General features: G+C 47.2%; 1 protein-coding gene across 1 annotated transcript in view; it reads right to left on the bottom strand.

Moving 5' to 3' along the window:
- Positions 1-2,256: 2,256 nt before the first annotated feature.
- The window catches only part of USP10 (ubiquitin specific peptidase 10), a 60,676-nt gene continuing 41,322 nt past the window's right edge, over positions 2,257-21,610 (bottom strand). Inside the window, exons 5-14 of the mRNA XM_036993761.2 lie at positions 17,856-17,947; positions 17,204-17,313; positions 16,771-16,826; positions 16,435-16,538; positions 13,936-14,035; positions 12,989-13,166; positions 10,469-10,634; positions 7,837-7,981; positions 6,015-6,080; positions 2,257-3,269 (exon numbers count right to left, since the gene is read on the bottom strand). Of these exons, the coding sequence (XP_036849656.2) occupies positions 3,082-3,269; positions 6,015-6,080; positions 7,837-7,981; positions 10,469-10,634; positions 12,989-13,166; positions 13,936-14,035; positions 16,435-16,538; positions 16,771-16,826; positions 17,204-17,313; positions 17,856-17,947 (1,205 nt within the window). The 3' untranslated portion in view covers positions 2,257-3,081. The remainder of the gene's footprint in view (positions 3,270-6,014; positions 6,081-7,836; positions 7,982-10,468; positions 10,635-12,988; positions 13,167-13,935; positions 14,036-16,434; positions 16,539-16,770; positions 16,827-17,203; positions 17,314-17,855; positions 17,948-21,610) is intronic.

The following is a 21,610-nucleotide window of genomic DNA, read 5'->3' as shown; positions in this document are numbered from 1 at the left end:
CTAAACTCAGTGGCCGATCTGGTTAGTCCAAAGTAACTGACTTTGACTGCAGTCTTAGCTTTCTAACCAGTTGGCTGGTCAAGGACAAGCAGCCTGGGAGCGATAACCATCATTTCCACTAAGGACAAGACAGAACAATGCAAGCAGGATGCATGGGGCCATGAGCCACTCCGGCGGCTTAACAACGGCCCCAAACGGGATGACGTGACTGCATTTTCAATGAGTGGAATCCACAGTGGCCGGTGCACTTTCTTGGCTATTGGGCAAAAATATACCAACCAGATAAACTTCATTACACTCTTCCCTGTAAGAGAATTTCCAAGTCATTAGTAATAATGCACACATAAAGAGAGATCTCCCTGGAACATATTTCTAGCAATATCCTAGCATTTCCTGTTGGTTTAAAAGCCACCTATCATGTCAAATGTTAGTGAAGGAAAAAGCACTAAACTTATATCACCAACAAGGTTAACAGGCCAAGTTCTAAGTGTAAATGACAAGGGAAATGGTCTAGAAACCAATAAAAATACTAAACACAGCAGCACAGAACACTATTTGAGTTCAAATTCTCAAGAACAGGTAATAGAGACAGGCCCACAGTTCACTGGGAACCCTAAAAAATGCTGGATTTGCTAGAATGACCTTGTTCTCTATCCACGGGCCAATAATCCACTCCAAGGACCAAATGGGGATTATTCTGAATTCCAGGCTGACACCCCCTTGCTACATGTTCTGTCACTTCCCTATTTTGCTTTTCTGTCTGCAGCTGGATTGCTGATTCAATTAAGCCAAACAAAACTGGGCAGTTTCATCTCGTCACAAATACAATCGGGGGACCTATGTAGTACGGGGTTATGCACACTCTTCCAACAAATGACATACACGAAGGGTAAAGGGAGCCCTATGGGCTACCCGCCAGCTAAAGGAAAAAGTCCAGGTGCCACCACACACAGCAACCTTGAGCGAATGCAGTGTCATTACATGTTACACTTGACCAGGACATCCTAATGTCTCTCTGGACTTAACTCATCTCTACCACTCTTGAAAGACACTTGAGATTTTCCCAACATTATTTTGCAACTGACGAAATACATACCTTAGCTACTTAAAAGACTGTATTATATAGGAACCCCTGAGTGGTATCTGAGGGTAATTGTTCTCATCTAAATACACAGGATGTGTTTCAAGGTTTGGAAGCAGGGTGGTGTACCCACAGCAATGCCCTCTGGCCTGCTCCAGATCCCTGTGAAAAGCATTCCCAGGCCACAGGGCCTTGCTCTTGAGCAGCCCTCGGACTCACCGGGGACAGGTTAGGAACAGAGCCACTTCTCCTTGCTGGGGCTGAATGGACCAGCACCAGTTACGGGGGCCAGGTTAGGCAATTCGTGCGGAAGGGACCCAACCTGGATTCCAATGCCACACCCAGAACCAGTGAGGTGCTTCAGAACAGTTCATTTCATCTTTGGCTGGGTTATTGCTGGTGTGGGTTGCTTCTCCCCATGTTAATCTGGTTTCCAGATGCCATGCTTTCCATAAGGATTGTATGCTATTTTGATGAGAAGCCAATTATGTGACTTGTAAGTCAGCCAAATCGGAGAAGGCTAACAACAGGTAGGTAGGCTAAGAGGCCAGTGCTAATACCATAATTCAGTAAGCAAGCTCTGAACCCAGGAGTGGCACAAGGCTATGACCAGGAACACCAGATGCCAAGAGGAGCAGCCTGGGGAAAAAGTCTTGGGCCAGCAAACCCAGTTCTCAAGGGTCCCCGTGTGTTACTATAAGTTGTGTGGGGCCTGAAACTGGGCCACCAGAGGCACAGGAACCACGGGGGTGGCCTCATCACACGTCGTCGCTCCTCTCCACCTCTTCTGTTCAGGCAGGTGTCCTTTCCACAGCCCGCAGGCAGTGCCCAGAGGTGCTGCTAAGCCACTCCAGCAGCAGGCGATCAGAAGGATGCTCAGCCATGACCGAGACCCACCACTTCAGCAACACTGAACAATCCAGGGGCAGAAACATCGAATGAGAGTTCACCTCCTCTCCTTCTCTGCTATTTGAAGATTCAAAGAACACCCATTCACCCACAACACCATAGTTACTAACTTTGGAAATACCAGACGAACATGACCAGAGTCCTGGTTCAGCTTTCACAGCGCGCTGGGCTGCTTGAAGGGCTCCGTTTAACTCTGGAAGTGCCACCCTGCCCGCCTGACTCGTCACCGCAAAAGGCACTCACGCCAAAGAGACACCACACACAGCTTTAAACCAACTCTGTGATTTTTATTGATGGGCGACAACTTTATACTCCTAGATATCACTAACCTGTGTACGAGTGGAGACGCAGCGCGACAGGAGAGCAGACAGCAGAATTAAACATGGCGGACTTGAGAGGTCAGTCTTCACTGTTTTGCCCATTTTCCATTATGTGCACACAGAAGCACGAATGCAATTTGAAATCTTTTAACAGCAATAAAGTTACAGTCACCCATCTATGTGAACTAACACCTTAACTCCAAATATTTGATCTGCAGTGTGTATGTAAGCAGTTTCTCACCGCACAATTATTGAAATGTATTTTTCCTGTTAGGAACCAGCAACTCATTTTTTATGTTTTCTTCAAAGAACTATTTCTTCTCTGATAACTGGCTCATTTTATCATTTATCAAAAACTAAAGGGTGGGGGAGGAAGGAGTGATGGATTAAAAAATTCATTTTTTAAGGAAAGATAAAATTCATCTTCACAAATTTACAAGTGTTGCTGGTGCAGGATTTACTCTACAAGCAATTAGACTGGGAATCAAACACAAGTCCCCCTTCTTAACTCAGGAATCAGCATTATTTCAGATATATGGGTTTTTGTGGATTTTCTTAAATCAACTGATGGTCTGTTTCAACCAAATGATTTTGATTTGGAAGTTAGAAGTCAACACGAACTACGCTGCACACAAACCCCAAGGCGTCTCCTTTCCATTCTAGCCCATTTTTTCAAAAGGGAGCAAGAGTTTCTCTCTAAGGAACCGCTAAGAGAGGGAGGAAATCGGTGAGAGGCGGTGCTCTGCGGGCAGCGCGGGCACATGGCGCGCGTCACAGGAGGTCCACGCGGCGGTAGTACAGGAGGTAGGCTGTGCGCTCGGCGGTGGGCTTCACCACCTGGTACTGGTGAATCACCTTGACCGTCTGGTCGTCGATGCGCAGCCAGCCGTTCAGGCCGATCTGGAAGACATCTGTGGTGTAGTGGCCGCCCGTCGCACTGCTGCCGTGATGGTAGACCACTGGAAGAGAGGCCCAAGCGAGCCATCAGAGTGGACTGCAGCCCAGCGGGGGGCACCCCAACCCTCCGCACACCCACCTTTCTTGGGAGACAGTTCACCAGAGTAGGTGGGACAGAGAACTTTAACCATACAAAGCAATGCTATTAGAAGTCAAAAACCTTGAGCAATTTACAATGAAGTTACACATCTTCACAAGTTTTTAAGATGCTCAATACCTCACGAACAGAAGAAATGCCAGTTAAATGGGGCTGTCCCATTTGTCAGCCATTTGGGGGGGCTCATCAACCACTTTCACTTTCCTGTTTCAAACTGGAAAGTAGATCGTGGAAAACACTCGTACAGAACCGTCCACCGTACAAATGAATCCACATCTGGGAATATGCACCCAGAGATCTAGAAACATCCGTGCCCTTGGCCTAGCCAACTCTATTTCCAGACTATTCTAAAAGAGATTATCTGGACCTTGGACAAAGATTTTTCGTAACAGTGAGAAAATGGAGAAACCTAAATACACACACTTGAACGAAAGATGAACGAATTCTATTACAGTAAGATGAATTTTTCCAGGGAATAGGTGACGGTGCTTGCTGATGTAAGAATGTGCTTATGTTACCTGACAAAATGAGAATCCCAGGTTCTCTGGGGCTCGCCATTGATGAGGAGTGACAGCACCCACCCTGTGGGACACCAGGACTGTCACCTGGGCTGTCCGATTGTGTGCCATAGAGCAGCCCCACAGAGTTGGCACTAGTCATTACTCTTTATCTTTTAAAAAACTTTCTGATCTTTCTATAACAGTGCTTTAGCAGAAAAAAATTTCAGTTATTATTTACTTTTAAAAAGTCCTGTAATTCAACCAAGAAGCCTTAATTCAAGGCCTAAAACATACAACCACTGAAGATAAAATGAAGCCAATACGGGACAGCCAGTGGAAGCATGCAGCCCCTTGGAGGGCGAGGGGGCAAGGGGTGGCCCAGCAGCGGCAGACATGAACCTGGGTGAGGAAATGGCCTCTAGTGAAATTCTGGGGAGAAGGCAGTGCGGCTGGGGTAAGCTGTGTGCCACCATCACTTGCATAAGGGACGGGCACTTGAAGAGGCACACCACCTAGCTGGTAGGAAATTTCAGCAACAAATAAGCTGGAATATCACCAGGCTCCACCAGCAGCTGTCACTCCTGGGGAGGACTGAATCCACTCGGGGCCAGGGACCTTGGCTAGTTAGAGGACAGTCTTGGGCTTTAGTCACTACGGATCCCTCAGCTCTGCACAAGGAGCCTCCACACTAGGGGCTCAGAGGACACAACTGCTGGGCCATGGCGGCTGGGCAGTGTGACTCACACCAGGGCCTCTTGACCAGGAGACGAATCCTTAAACCTTGCCCTTGATCATCAGCCTCACCTCAAAGTTCTACAAGGCAGAGGGCTGCAGGGAGGTGGCAAAGAAACACCTCACCACCCGCTGGGACCCCAGTGCAAAGCTCCAGGGAGCCAGGCCAGACCCCGAGGCTCCTCTGGGCTCCGAGTTGGGCTGCAGAGCATCCATCCCAAGGCAGGGCAAGGAAAGGGCTGGACACACGCACAACAGCAAGGTGCCCATCGCCACCGTATCAGGGCCCCAGACTGCTGGGAGGGGCCCTGGGGGAGAAGAGAAAGTCCAAAAGAATAGTGCCTGATAGGAACAAAGAGCTGACTGGGCCACAGCCCTTCCCATGCGGTAGAGAGGCTCTGCCCACCGACCGGGGCCCACCCAGCTTCCCAGAACCCCTCAGCAGTGGACTGCAGGCAGAGGACTCTAGGCCACTCGGGTCTCAGAGCGAGGAATGCTCCTCTTTGCGTTACGCATTTTTCTTTCATAACACGGGGATACTACCACATCTTTCTCAGGTCAGCTGTGAGGAATAAATGAGGTGCTATACAAGAGGTACCTAGTCGAAAGGTATGTGTGAGGGTCAGCAAAAAGCGGTGTTATTTTAAATCACAAACAGGCTCACCAAAGGCAACACAAAAGGAGGGATGACAGAGAAATTAGAAGATTCTAATAAAAAGGGTCAGAAAGCAAACACATTGTTGTACATGGCAACTGTTAAAAGTGATATAAAGCCTCACAGGCATATAAGAGAGAAAGGAGTACGGAGGAAGGACAGACGGAGCGTTAGACAAACTGGCACAGCAGGAAGCCCCAGCCCAGGAGGGTAAGGGGTCCTCGGGCCCCCCCAGTTCTGGGACTGGGTGAGGATTCCCAGACTGACTGAGGAGTCTGGTAGCCAAGAGCCTGCGTGAGCTCAGGCACCTTCTCCTGTACACCTGACGGCACCCTGCGGAGGGGCAGCCAGCAGAAGGCCAGCCGGGGATGCTCTCCGCCAGCCTAGCTGGGTGACTGGCGTCACGGCCACTCTGACGGACCACCTTCCACAGGTACCACAAAGGCAGCAGTGCGAGGCCACGTGACAGACCAGGGGCCCGTCAGCCTAAACTCACTGCTCGGACTCAAAGATGGAAAGCACGGTGTTAAGTGTTAAATGAGGTCCTACGTGGCTGAGATGGGAGGATATTCTGTCGAATTTCAAGCACTGAACTTCAGGTAAAGCACACATCTTCAAACAACTTTCTGACTTACAAAGCCCACAGGGACACCAACCGAGAGATCTATTCTGTGTAAAGCGGCATTACAGCAAAACTGAGCCTACATATAAACCATTTTACCATTGCTTTAATAAGGAAACAATGGTACAAAAATTTACTTACCTGCAAATAGCCTATAGGTTCTGTGGCATTTAAAATTCTTATTTTTAACTCCCGGAGAAAGCAGTTCTGAAAAACAAAACATCAACAGCTCCACTCTGTGAAAGCACTTACAGAAAGGTTCAGAATAACAGAGTCAAAGGGCTAACGACTGTCTCCACTCAAGCAAACCACCCAGCGACCCAGAAGACAAAACTCCGTCCGTTTCCCCGCATAAAACCTGACCAGTGAGGGCAATCAGTTGTGCAGCACTGGAATATACTTAAAGAAATACGAGCTATAATAAACTGAGCCTATTGAGCTCATGCTATAAACCCCTTAAAAGCAGATGTTAAAAAAAAAAAAAGGAAAAGAAAAAAGCTGCCTACTTAAACATAAGAAACAGCCCTGGAAAACCCGAGAGCTACCGTGTTCATACATGAGCCAGAGCACAAAGCCCGTTAGGTGCAGGAAGGCGAGCTCTCCCAAGGGGCAACAGTCCCCCGGGCCGTCCACAGCCTCCGGCCCCCTGCACAAGCTGTGCCCGGATGCCTGGAAGCTTCATCTGCAGGGGCACTGGCCCTGGCAGCCACTTAGGGTTCCTCCTCTACTCCCCACCCCCACAGCCCGAGCTACGTCGTCTTGTCCTCGTTCAGTATTTGTCTTTCTAGAAAGCACTGGGGGTGGCAGTTGGTATGAAGACACATGTAATAAGCAAGAAAAGATATGCAAATGAAATCAGGATAGACCACGACCCAAGTCCACCCAGACAGCTGACTTGGGGGTGCGGGAAGCCGCATGAGCGCGCACTCAGTGTGTGCTGTGTGTGCCCTGACAGCCAAGGCAAAAGGGGGCTGGCAGCGCAGTGAGTCTCAGCGGGCCTCTCTTCTCTTTCTGGTCCTCAAATGGGTCAGGAAAGCATGTTGGCAGCGATGACGCAGCTGCAGCATGGAGACGGGATGAACACGCAGCTGCAGCGTGGAGACGGGATGAACAGGACGCCAGCGCAGGGGGCAGACAGGGCAGCAGGACAGCCAGCACCGGAGGCCAAGGCTGCGGGACATGCGGTGTTGCTGGGGTGGTGAGCCAGCCCCACCAGGGCCAGGTCCCTCGCCAGGGGGCAGTGGGTGTGGGTGTGCTATATGGGGTGTGTGTGGGGCGGGAGGGGGGCGGGCAACAGGGTGATTCCTCTGCAAGACCCAGGGGTGGCATCCACATCCTCTTTTCTGTTTTCCAGACACCTGGTGGTTTAGAATCACCTCTAGCCTGCCGTGTTCCCAACCAAGCTTCAGTATTGCACAATACATTTTTCACTAACTCTGAAGCTTCCAAGGAAAGCTTTCCTTCAAGCTGCACTTTCAGCAGAACACCTTCCACTGGGACCTGATGCTGCTGAGCCCACTGCCTGACGGGCCTGAGGCTGAGAGAACCACAGATGGCACCTCACCTGCAGGGCACTGCAACCAGAGGTTGGACCAACCCCCGTGGCCAGTGGGAAACATTCTCAACTCGCTACGAAGTCCAGGCTGGCCTACAGTTCTTAATAGTTAGTGTAAGGAGAATTATTTTGTATCATAAAATATTTATAGAAAAATAATGCTCATTTTGATGGACAAAACCTATTTTTCTCATCTAGTAAGATTATATAATATACTTTATTCATTTTTGCCTTTACTGTTAAAAAAGCCACTTTGGTGAGAATCTTAATAAAAAGGTCTATTAAAAGTCAAGAAATTTACAACAAAAAGCATGTAATAAAAGTTCCTTAATCTTGCCATCATGTAGAAATGCCAAAGCATCAAACTCATTGCTTTCTAGGAGTGTTATCGCTTTATGGATTCATTACCTTTACTTATTTCCAAGTCCACAGGATATTCGATATTTTTTATAAGCTTCTGACATCCACCCGTCTTCTCATAAACAAACCGCTTCAGGTGCAGCACGAGAACAGGAGGGAGTTTTTCCAGAGTCACCCTTCGACTTATCTCGACCTAGGCACAAAGCGCACAGCAGCGGCCATCGCCTCCTGCCACACAGCAGGAGCCCCACAGCAGCGCTCCTCCAGCTTCCCGAGGTCACGGGGCCCCCAAGAGCTACGGACACTCTTCTTAGGCAAGTGCACGGATCCTATAAACACAGCTGCAGAGGACCCCCTGGGGCCGAGCCCAGCTGTGACCTCCAGGTTAAGAACCTCTGCTCTGTGGCACTGATGATGAATTGTCATCAAAATTAAAAACTAACCCATTGTACTTTGAAATACGGATGTATTAACTTGTTTTTTTTTAATCTCTCAGCACTGACAAAACTGAGGCCAATGTGTTTCTTGAATTAGATGTTTTAAAGAACTGAAAACCATTTACTAGTTTTATAATAATTTGTTTCATCAATTTATGTCCCTTAAGTACTTTCACAGGTCTAATCAATTATTAAAATGCCCTTTATTAAAATGCATCTTCCCAAACAATGCTTAATCCCTTTATTAACTGTATTTATAAATTATTTGATGCTTCCTTAATTTATATGAAGAATATATTGGTAGAAATACTTGTTACGGTAACAGTCCAAAGGACAGCAGCATACATGAAACACCAGGAAAGCTTCTGGGGAAGTCCACAGGCACCTGGGTGAAGGTATCTGCGGGACTCGGGCTTCTGGGAAGCAAGCTCAGGAGTCACCACTCAGGGTTCACTAAGCTTACAGACCCTTCCGTGCCTGTCTTCCACCCTAAATTAGAAGCCCAGACTTCTCTATATTCCCACCCACTCTAGTGTCTCTATACCCAACAAGAATTTGGGAGTGAATGAAAAGGTGGCTAAGCTTAAGCTACAAGTAGGGGTTCTGGTGAGACCCTGGCTTCCGCACCGAGAACCGAGAGTCGGACTGGGGCACCTGGGGGGTGCTTCTCAGGGCCAGCAGCCGATGACCAACCTGAGACTTTCAGACCATTAAGCAGCTAATCTGAAATTGTTAAATGTGGGACTGGGTTACCAGTCAAACTGAGGTACACTTTCTTATCACCCAACAAAACCAGACCTTTTCCATATAACAAACATCCTGTGTAATCATACTTTCCTGCAGCCCTTGGTGTGTTTCCCCCACCCCACCCCCCAAAAATACTTATGACCTAAAAATAAAATAAAATTAAACTTGGTATTTTAAAAACATTCCAGAAAATGTGTCAGTTTGCTCTTTACAGATATCCCCGCTCAAGCTTTCCAAAATCTTCCTTTCTCAAACAGACCTCCCTCCCTGGTCCCCGCTCTTCCTGAGACTCGCTGCCACGGCTGTCAAGCTCGAACAGCACGGCCCTGTTCCACCTCCGAGGCTGCGCCAGAACGAGTCCTGCCCACGGCCACGCGCACGACTCAGCCCCCTCAACCAGCCCCCCGACAGCAACACCCCTGCCATTTCATTCCACCGCAAGGCCCTTAATTTATTCACTTACTCACAGAATCCAGCTGCCAAGATTCTGTCTCTGGCTCCTATCACTTTTATTTATTAAACAAAATTACTCATGAGAAGCAAGTCAGAAAATATGGTGGAGGACTAGGCACAACTACCTGATCTCCCGAAGCTGCCTTGGGCAACACAGAGCAGGAGACCCCAGGTGAGTTACAAGTCCCCACCTCCTACCTCTGGTCTTTTTCACTTGGAACACGTGTTCCGAGGCGAGGGGAACCCTGCGAGATGCTGACGGCTTTTTCACATCGGGGTGTCTTTATTCCCCTTGGAGCCATCACACACTGCCTGTTATTTAAATCAGACTTTACAGGAATACTATGAACTGTTCAAAAACATGCTGCCCACAATGAGCCTGCACTCATCTCTCCAACATAGTTTCAGGAATTACTGCCACCATTTGGGCAATGGAGGAGACATCCTCAGCTGCAGAGGAGATACACCTGCACAGAGCACGGGTAAGCTCCCCCCCTGACTGAGCTGACAGGTAGGCCGCTGCACTGAGCCACCGCCAGCTTCTCTGGACTCCTGTAGACTGACTGAAAGACTCGAAGACTCGTCATCTTTTTCGATCAAATCAGAGAAGTTACAGTCCTACTCTTCAGTGTCCTTGACCGTCTACAATCAAATGCACAACAGACGTGTTTAGAATCTCTTTTCTATCTTAATCTCATGAAATTGTGCTCCATGGCATCAGGAATGTAAGCAAGCTATTCAGCCTCTATTAGGGACAGTACTGATTCTGCAAGATCGTGATTAGATTGCCAGAAAATGCAGCTCGGGACAATGAGTCTAAAAGGTCACTGTTACCTACGCTCCATAACTAAGAGCGAAAGGAGGTTGTTAGGCTCCTGTTTCAACTACTTCATTTAAAGCTGTGGAAACTTTCCGTCCAAAACAGTTAAGCAACCGATTTAATAAGCAGAACTCAAATTCACTTCTCCGCATCCTGAACCTGTGTTCCTCCCACCACGCCAGAGGGCCTCAGCACCGAAGTTCAGGATCAGCTGTGAATATACCTCTTGTTTGGTTTTTGTGGTGTAACCTTGGACAGACTCTCTTGCCACCAAGCTTTCCAGTGCATCCTGCACTGTACGTATCTTGTCAGACTGGATATCCAACTGCAACGTGAAAAATGGCTGCAAAGTGGCAGATTCTTTTGAACTCTGCTGGTAAACCACAGACCTAAGAATTGAAAACAAAAACAAAAAATCTAAGAGACCACACCTTCCCCCCTCCCCTTCAGGCAAAGGAAGGTCATACACTAGGAAAAGAGGAATAAACCCTGAAAGCAAGATTGTTCAATTTTACTTTCAGAAGTTCAGAGAGAACAGGAAATCAAAATTACACACACAACTGAATTTTAAAAATAATTCTGCTGGAGATCACCTCCTAAGTATTTCTAGCAACTAAATTCACCAGTTGATAATTTTCCCAGCTCAAGTGCTCTGGAAAAAAACCTATTTCATCTTCCAAACTCCTGCACCTCGATTCCACACTTTATTTAATGCACCAGTCAACAGTGTGCCTACGCCTAGCTTGCTTTAGCCTCAAAATGCTAACACTTTTCATTTTCCCAAAGTATCACACCCTGGTCTAATAAAATAGAGGAAATCCCAAGGTAAATGGAGTATTTTAATGGCATTTTCCCGTTAAAACAACTTTTAAAAGAAGAGGAGCAGGGTATGTGTTACAGAAACACGCAGGCATCCAGGGCACAGCACCGCCCTCAAGAAGGTGCCGACGTAACTTTGTTTTCTTAGCTGGTTTTTCATTTCATTTTTCTTATTCTAACATTTTCTGAGTAAAAACTGTGTGTTTGTCCCATCTCTCACTTAGCCTCAGCGAGGAAACATTTGAGGAGTTCAACAAGGGATTCTACTTCTGAGTAACCCAGTTTATTAGCAGAATAAAGCGGGTGTGGGTACTCGGACTTGACGAGCCGAAGCCGAGAAGCGCAGGGAAAGCGCCTTGCACCTGGATGTGGGCTCGAGTACGGCTTCCTGCCCAGCCTCAGGGGGCGTCCCTGTGCCCCTGCTGAGCATGACCCCCATGGGGCCACCGTCTCCTCAGCGCTGAAGAGCAGCGGTGGGAAATGCAGTAATTAAAGCTGGCATAGAAATCCCCAAGTGGTGCTCTTGAGTCAAGGCCTGGATTTTATTAAAGTTCCCAGGGAAACGGTGGAGAAAGGTACTGGTCTTCCTGGGGACAGTGACAAACCACTCAGAGGGCGAATTTTAGAAAACCTTACAGGGTCTGCATAACGCTTCACAGTGGCCACTCTACACAGAAAAGAAGTTCTTCAGTTATAAGAAGTAACTCTGTTTTGTCCTACCGTTTTTCAAAAAGAAAGAACCAATTTCAACACAAAAAGGCCACAGAGGCTGAGGCTAGGGGCTGCAGCAGGGCCATGCGACAGAGCTGAAGTGTCTCCAAAGTGGATTCTGGTTTCTCCCACTGGTTACACTCAAATGTGGGGTCTTTGGATCCAGCGGCCTTGCAATTTCGGTATTCCTGCCGTGCTCACACTGCGTCCATCTGGGCTGTCCGCTGACTCTTCCCGCATCCCTAAGTGAGTCCCCAAACGGCCCTGTCCCAAGGAACCGAATTTGGCAAAAACAAGTCACCCCAGCAGCGGTTGGGCTGGGCGCTCGCCAGAGCACACCTGCCGGTGAGGCTGATGCCGGGAGACCCCAGAATGGGAAGGGGCCTGCACGGGCTCACAGGAACGACTTGTTCAAGGTCACACCGCCACATGTGAGGCTTCTGCCCCAGCCCCGCACGCAGCCCTGCCCGGGAGTCGGGGCAGGCTGCTCTCAGCCTATTGAAAGGTGCTCCATGATTTCAGAGCACAGAGAGACTGGACTAACTTTCGGTGCCTCGAAAAGGGTGCTCCTTCTTTTCGTTACACAGCACTTGGGACAATGAAAGGCTAAGACTCACTAAAACCACCCCCCTCATAGGCTGTGCTGTGTGGCCCCCAGTGGGGGATCGTGTTCCAGGGAGGGGCCTTCAGGCTCCAGGGGAGTGAACCTCATTGGAAATTAAGCAAGTTCTCATGAACTCCAAGTCATGGCGATATGAACAGCTCTAATGTAAATAACTGAAAACCTCTTAGGAGGGCTTCATGAACAAGCAAAGAGCAGCTGGTCCGAGGGACCTGGGACAGGAGGAGCCCAGGTACTCCTGTGGGCCAGTGTCTGCCTTACTGTCAGAGTGACTCCCTCCACACCCGTCTTTCCAGTTCCTACAATTCCTCCAATCAAACAAATGAATTTCTTCTCTTAACAAAACACATTACGTCGACTGACACGACTCCCTCCTCTGACCTAGCTGTGAGCAGCCGGCCTGAAAGCGTTGAGTGCAGGTGGTGGGGGGGGGCGCTCCCCGTGGCGGGCCACGAGACGCACGGCCCAGCAGCATGCACGCAAGCCACCGAGCCCACTGTGGCCTAGGACAAGCCTACCAGCTTTCCCCTTCAGCAAAATGGCAAAACCCTGAACACAGCAAATACCACATTATTCCAGAAAAGCATAAACCTGATGTGTCCACCAAAAATGCCAGTGATTGGGGTCTGAACAAAATCCGCCTGGCGAGTGACCGACGTCTTATTTCTGGGGCCCACTTGCTCCCACTCGTCCTCACTTCCTCCGCCCGGCTCTTCCCGCTCTTCTTCGCTCGCTGGGTGGCTTTGGGGTCCATTGGAAACAGTGAATTCTGAAAAGGAGACAGTCTGCTTAGGCTACTATTTACAACAGTAACAGCAAAAACAAAAATAAAAGAGGGTTTTACATCAGCCTCCTAACAGATTTGTCGGTTGTAGCTTTAAAAACAGAAGTAGGGTATGTCCTACACGAAGAACAAAAGCGACCTGGGCAACCCTGCCGGCCCCCTGGCCTAGCACATTCTGGCGCAACTGGGAACAGTCTGAACAGGGCCTGGAAAGTGACTATTACTGCGTGGCTGGTGAGTCTATCAACGTGGTAAGGTGTCTGGTCATGTAGGTCAGAAGCCTCATCCTCAGGAGATGCATGCTCGGCACCGAGGGGTGGACTAAACTGTTGTCTGCAACTTAATTTTGAATCATTCAGGAAAAGTGTGCGTGCAGTATGTGGATGGGTAGCTGAACAATGATAACATACTAGCAACTGCAGAACTCAGCAGTCACACAGGTATTCATCAAACGCATTCCTTCAGCTTTTCTGTATGTTTGATCGTTTTCCTATTAAAAGTTGACAGAAGAAAAGCAGAGGTTCTGGATAAATTTGACTTCTCCATGTAGAACATTCTCAATAGCACCTAAAATAAGCAATGTAAACCTAACTGGAGTTATTATATCCAAATGAGTAGAAAGTGACTTGGGCGAATGGCCGCTGGGGGTGGAAGCCAAGGGGCAACCCAGTACATCAACAGGTAACAGTCATTTAGAAACAGTTTTGACAGAAATGTTCTCACACGGTTTTGTAGCAAACACACCGTCACCTACTTTCGTTATTTGGTGAGAGAAGTTTCTTCAGGTTCAACATTTCCTCATGAAGCCCATTTAGAATGAAGCCTAAGTACTCCTCGGCATCTTCTTGGCGACCCTGCAAAGACCAAACATGGTTCCATCAGTCCTGGCTGAGCGCCGCCCAAGGCCTGAGGTGGGTAGGGTGCATACACATCCAAGCTGCACCTCTAAAATTTCCAGCAAGATGTAACGGGAAGGGTCTCCTAAAAACCCACATGAATTTTTCCTTGGTTGGACGCAAAAGGTGGAGCTGGGGGAGACACACGGGGGAGCCACAGAGTAAACACTTATGTCTAAGTGACAGAACTAATGGGGATTGTTCATGTGTTCCCGTACTTCTGAAATTTTCTACAATATACATTATCTTTATAATAAAAGTTACTTACAAGTTTTGTTTAAATAAAAAGAAGAGCAAGAACCAGATTTCTAGGGCTACCTCACTGCGGTTATCATTCACACCATGAGTTGTGAAATTCAAAGCCCTATTTGTTCCTATTTTTGATGATGGGCGGCTATAGGGGAAAAGACAAATTGTATGTGAAAACTTTCTTGATTTAAAAATATGGCTGACAGACACACACCAGCAGAATCATTCGCATTATGACTCAGACAATGTAGTGACATCTTAGTTTTATAATCTCATACTGGTTTGATTATACAATTTATCATGACGTGTTCGTGTCTGGAGCACAACCACACGCTGCAAGGATCTGTACGTTCTGCTTGCAGCCTCTGGTAGACTTGGGGGCTCCAAATGGAGCTGCGGCTACAGACAGCAGCTCTCCGGCGTGGGTGTGCTCTGCATGTGTGTGGGAAAGGGTGGAAGCTGCCACAGCCCAAGATTTACAGAAGAGTCAACACGGCAGGCCTGAGGCTACGGTCCTTGGGAAGGTCTGCTGGCTGCCTTGGTCCTTGGCTGCTATCTGGGAACTCAGATTTGGGGAGGATTCCCACCTTTCCAAGACCTGAGAGGGGATGTGCCTAAACTGTGAACTGCAGTGTGGTTTATGGTAAACATCTGCTTTCCTTCTGGGTGTTTGGAATCCTGGTTTGTTCAGGCAGAGGGTGCCCACGTGACCGGCCCCTAATAACCCTTGGACGCTGAGTCTCCAGTGAGCTTCCCTGGTGGTCCCCACTCCACATGTGCTGTGACAGTGCTGAGGAGCAGAGCGCCTCCCGGGTGGCTGCACTAGGTGAGGGGTCTCGGGCTTTCCTGCACATTCCCCCGTCTTCACTCTGATTTTGCTCTGTGTCCTTGCACTGTACTAAACCGTGACCGAGGAAAACAGCTTCTGAGCCCTGTGAATCCTAGTGAGTCACCAAGCCTGAGGGTGGTCTCCAGGACCCCCCACAGCCAGTACAGTGTAACTTGGAAAGACACATTTGTGCACGAATATAACTTCTGAGCAGGATCTCAGTGGGGCTCGACCCCAGGAAGTCCTCCGAGCCTCATGCTCGCCCTCCCCGCCTGAGCTGGCTGGGCCTCCCCTGGCTTTAAAGCAGCTGTCTATGTATCTGCCTTAGTCCTTCCTTTGCTATTTATTTTCTTAGATTACATATCTAACTCCCCTACTGGGCAGTGAGCTGGGGGCAGAGGGCACAGTTTCTTCCATTTCTGTAACACTCTGCATATTTCCAATTAATTGGGAAATGTATATTCCAAGCTTATCACCAAAAGCTGCAGCAAGACCATGTAAAACGTCCCTGTGGGGCCCTGATACACAGTCCTGGGCATTCATCCTTCTGTTAAACAGTGGAGCTTCAGTTTTACTTTGTTTTAATGGATTCTCTTGACTATATTTCTCTCTAAGCATCCATTGCTTGTACTGATTGTTCCACAAACTCCGTGAGGTAGGAAAGAAATGCTCCAACTAACTATGCAAAGGGTGCCCCTGATTCACTGTCAACAGCTGACAGGGCCCTTTATAAGACCTCCTTGGCCCTTGGTCCCATGCCTTCAGTAGCCAACTGCAGGACAGAAAACGTAGGTGAGAGAGAGATTCAAGGACCCAAGGAGCTACTAACATAGGCTGAGTGCGAGGAACAGAGCTCCTCCCAGCGTGCCGCCTGCCGGGCCCCATCGTCCTTCCTACCTGACGGCAGCCCAGGCGTGGCTGAGGAGCTGACTCATGCCAGCTCTGCCATTTATTAGCTGAGTGACCTTGGACAGTGACTTCACTTTTCTCGAATATAACGAGGAGACAATAATCATATTTTATTCACTGGGGCGTGAATTACATACAGATGCAAAGAACTTACAACAGTACTTGGTGCACAGTACATGACACACGGGGTCGCTCTGATTACCACCATACTCCTTAAACTCATCCGGGTGGTGGCCTCCACACCAAGCCCAGGCCTCCACACCCACCAAACCACAGCACAAAGCCGAGCAGGCACTGAGCAAACAACATGAAGGCGCCGCGTGGGGCTACGGCAACACTCCAGACGGGCTACGTTAGGGCGGTCCCAAACCTTTTCAGACAGGCTTGACTTGATAACTGTCAACAGTCTATAAATATACGTGGGTTCAAAGGCAGCTCCAGGGCGGATATCCCTCACGATTTTATCCCCAAGAGCTGCAATGGAAAACACGACACAGATTTTCGTAACTAAAACAAAGCCTTAAAACAATGAAAAAGAGCAGCATTGATCCTCCCCACCCAGCCTGTGTGTTGAGAACAGCACAGGTGCAGCAACCTGCATTAAAAAATACACCTTCTTTTCAACAAGCCTGAATTTATCAAATTGAGTCACCCTACTTCATAACTCCCAGTGTGTAATGGTCTCAGGAAACCTCATTTTACTCACCTTGTCTGGGTTTTGGAGGTACTGGCATATTAGTAAACTCATTCATCAGCCGAACACTAAACATGGGGAAAAAAATGTTAAGTAGTACATTTTTTAAAAAGACACTCTTACTAAAGAGCCTCAATGACTAAGTAGACTATTAATTAGTCTGAAGACAGCACATTTTAGGTAACCAGTGCTATATGTGAAGTTTTTTATTTTATGGGTATAAAGTATTAAACACTAAAATTTACTCAACTGAATCTAAAGAACAGAGATAATGCTCTAAACTGCATTTCTAGTTAACTTCCATATAAAATCATGAACAGTAAATTTTAAAAAATAGAATTGTAAGATTCATTTGCAGTAGATCAACAACTTTGCTAAACTATGTGAATTGTAATTATCAAAGGGGAGCCCCCCATCCCAGGTTATTTTTAACCACCTTACTTACAAGCTATCTATCATGGGTGTTGATGTACAAGGCCTTTGTACTTTTGAATACAGAGGAATGAACTTCATCAGGTGATACATCGGAGGGCAGGCAACCAATGCCTGCAGTGTCTAAATATTGATAGTAAGGAAGTGTAAAGGAAATGACACAGACATTCCAAATTTCCAGAAGGCACATTAATACAAGAGCATATAACACTGAATAAGCCAAGGACACTGAATGACTTAGATATGTAAACACAAAAAGGAATAATCATGGGATTATTCACAAGTAATCATGGGATAACGGCCTGCGATGTCCATAAAGGGTTTGCCATGCACTTGGTAATTTATGTACAAGAACTCCATTCAACAAAACAATCAAATCACTTAGAACAAAATTTGCAGTTGAAGGCAGTCACTCTGCCCTATTATTTGGGACTAGTGTAAGGAGAATAAAGCGCCTGATTCTGCCATTCACAGGTCAACAAATCATCTTTTATTTCTGGTCAGGAATAACCATGTTTACAAGCAAGGAAGGCAGACTTAAGAGATCACATCTTTGGATTCAAAATTTAGGGCAGATGCTCCTGGTAGCTAAACTAAGTCAAATGCTCCTGAGGAAGAGAAACCCACAGTAAGCCAGCCTTGGGGACAGCATCTGAGAAGGATACAGCATTAATGTAGCACCAGTTTCCTTTATTGATCAGCCCTCGGGGTTGCAATGACACTGGTTTATGTATTAGGGTTACATTCTCCAGTAACTCTGAAAGAGTGAGAAGCATATTTAAGAAGTTAATGACATCTAGTGAACAACACTGAAGTAAATTCTTAGGCTCTACTGTCCCTGGGAGACTGTTAAAACCCCTTCAATAAAGCACAAATCTAAGGAAAGGGCATACAGTGTTAAAAGTTTCCCTCCGTTCAACATGTACATTACTTAATAAGTAAAGTTTTAAAAATATTTCCCCCAAACACTAACATTCATTCATCTTCCTGTGAGAACATTTTAACAAAGGAGCACAATAGCTATTTTAATAAGAAACAGAAAATGCTTAAACACTATCAGTATTGGAGAGTAGATGTGAAAGACAGCGCTTCCTCCTCCAACACTGACAGCGAGGCACGCCCGCCAGCAGCGCCCCTCACACAGCAGCCGCGAAGGTGCGCGTCTCACTGGGTCAGAATCCCAGCCACAATGATGGCACCCACGCATCACAGCGGGTGCTCCGCGGCTGTTCAGTGATGACACTCCTTTTAGGGACAAATGTCTCCTGACTAAACTGTATTTTCCACTGTAAGTCCAATTAGGGGCTGTTTCATACACTGGGGTTCCCACACTCCCCTATAAAGCAGCGTCTTAGCCGCAGGTTCACCTTTTGACATCACTCTTCTTTACAGTCTGAAAATAGTTTTGAATGTCAACTTTATACAGTGTTTTAATGCTTGAGATAATTTTTTCCAGAAATGCTTTAAAACAAGACAGGTCTTTCCATCCCCCATTATGAATCTTGTAACAGTGACAGCTACAATTTACAGGCACCTTCTATACTAAGTGCTTCACAACCAACAGATACTAACTGGCTGCACTTAATCCTCCATCATCCGAGAATACCAACACTATTCTTTCACCAATAAGGAAACTGAGGCTCAAAAAGCTTAACTAGTTTACCTCTCTGTTCACAGAGGAGCTCAGGAGCCCAGCAGTGCCTGAAACCCATGACCTACATGGCCCTACCACACTGCCTCCCTTTACTTTTTAATTGTGTAGTAGAAAAGAAAAAGTGGACACACATTTGCTATCAGCATCCACCCAAGGCATGGATTCTAAAACACAGTTGGACCAGCAGGTCCCAGACTTTTAAACATTAAATGAAGAAATTAATGTGCAAAATTCTAATGTCAACATATAAACTCACACTGCCTCGTTCCCTCCCTTCTGTGAGAATAAATGCCTTCTTTCCTCTAACCAAGGAAGCACAGGGAATACTTTTCCCATTTATAAAAAGTAAAACATTACAGGCTCAAGAAAAACCCAGGGGGACCTGTTCGATTAGACAAAGCTTTGTGAAGCTCCTCTCATCTCTCACTACGGGTACAGAACTAAGCAAGCCCACGTGTCACAGTACCCAGCACAGACACGTCAGGTCAGGTGGCAGACCCTGTGCCGGAAGCTTTATCTGTATCACTCATGACTATCCTGGCAACCCTACCAAAGAGACACAATATCATCCAAACGTTACAGGGCGGGGGATCTGAGATCTGGAGGGGCTGGGTAACTGGTGTAGGTCACATGACTGAGCTGACTTGTGAACCTGGGTCTACCTGACTCCAGAGGCCAGGCCTGTCCTCTCAATAAATAATGGGCTCTACTTTAAAATCATTTTACTCTAAGGTTTCAGATATTAACTTTTCCCCACAGGCTTAAGATCTTCTACTCACAATGGATTTTTACATTTGTCTTTGAGCCATATTTTCACAACAGTCCACAATTTGCAGCGTGTGCTACAGAATAGCAACTATTTTATGTAATTACTCTATAAAACGCTGTATTTTCAAATAAGCATCAATCCCAAATGAACACTCTCGCAAGACACCTGCAAATCTTTGCCATAGCCCTTTTATATCTAAAAACAATTAATGTTAAGTTTTACATAACAAGACTCTAAATCAATTGCCTTCCTAAACCAAGGGCCTCTGTTAAATGACTTGCTGCCCTTCACTGAGCCCTGCTGGGCGCTGCTTCCGGAGGCAGAGGTGGCTGAGAGGGGGCTCTGCTTCAGGAGAGCTTGCAGACCAGTGAAGAAGGGACAATACTGTGTGGGCCAAGCTGCAGGGGGCTCAGCGGAGAGGATGCTTAGCCCAGTCCAAGGATCAGAGAACCCCTGGGGCAGGCAGCCTGAGGTCCACGACAGCAAACAGCAGCCGATACCAGCATGTCTCCAGCTGGGGTGCCATGCCTTCCATCCAGAGGAGACTTACAAGACGAGCGGGTCATTGTTTGCTTTGTGCAGTGATGAGATCATGAGTTCAGTTTTAGAGGTGCTAATAAGAGGCACCCAGATGATACCTAATTAACAGCACACTCACATTCGGGCCTGCCAGCAACACAGCTGGGCACACATGCCCACCAGGCCCCTGCGGCTCAGGGCCGACCTGCACACTCTGACTACACACATAGCAAGAAGCACACAGCATCAGGAGTGGGACCCTGCGCACCACCACGTCTAAGTGAGAGGCTGAGAAGATTGCCTACCGGTGATGAGAAGGACAGGAGTGTCTGAACTAACAGTGGGGGCAGAAGCAGTTCTAGGGCTTCAAGCAGGAGTGCAGGAGTGGAAAGCATACATGCATCTCCCCCTCCTAGCAGCCTGGCTGAGGAGACAGGATGGGGTCACCAAGGGGTTCCCAGGATTGCAGGGGGACAGGGTTACCACTAGGGGAAGGACGGACTTACTGCAGCTCACAGTGGGGAAAGAAAGGAAACAGCAACCTCAGTTTTCTTTATGACACGGGAGGCAAAGTCTTCTACAGTGGGGTAGTCGTGAAGGTTGGGGGTGGGGGTGGGGGAAGGTGGCTTGATGACTTAATTGCTGTTTAGTACAGACACTGGAGGAAAATGTAAAGAAAATGACGAGGGGACAGGCTTACAAGAGCTGGAATTCCCCTTTCATGTCAACTGTTTTAACAGACTCAAAAACATGTTTATAGGAGGTCAAAAGTACTTTGACACCCTATCTTGTTAAATTTAAAAAAATATATTTATGACAAAGCCAACTCCACACTCAAAAGGGAAACAGGTGCAAAAATATCAAGAACCAACTTCTCTAAGCTCCACACCTCCTACGTTCTTAACTGAGTTACGTGCCCAGACTATCCACACACCTAGAGGCTGAAACGTTCCAGCTCTACAGAATCAGAGAACACAGCCGACTGAAAATTGACCATTAGCCAGCCGACTTGTTTCCAGCACTTCTCTGTGAAACAGCAAGTACTGCTGGACAGAAACCTTTAGTTTCTACATCTACCCTTCCCTTGAGTTGATGCAGCTGCTCGCCACTCCTTCTCATGTTCTGCCTGCTTAAGGAGCAGGCAGATAAAAAGGCAGTTTATTGCTCGGCTTCCACAATGTCAAGTTCAAGTCTCTAGCATCACCTAGTGCTGTGTTTAATAACTGCAAGTAACGGAACATCGCAAGTAAACATCTACAAAATAAAAAAGGCAAAAACTCTGAAACATAATGTACAACAAAAGGACACTCGACACATTTATTAGACAATGTACCACAACTAGCTTCTTTTCAAGTCTTTAACATTCTTTAAAAGAACAACCTTCTGGTATAATACTCATAAATGTAGATTACTAGGTCTTCACACTTAAAACATACAGAGAAGATACTGAACAGTCTAGATTCTCCTTAATGACTGTT

The sequence above is a fragment of the Manis javanica genome, chromosome 17 (genome assembly GCF_040802235.1).
Source record: "Manis javanica isolate MJ-LG chromosome 17, MJ_LKY, whole genome shotgun sequence".
Lineage (NCBI taxonomy): Eukaryota > Metazoa > Chordata > Mammalia > Pholidota > Manidae > Manis > Manis javanica.
The sequence above is the reverse complement of the archived record's forward strand: the minus strand, read 5'-3'. Positions and strand labels throughout refer to the sequence as shown.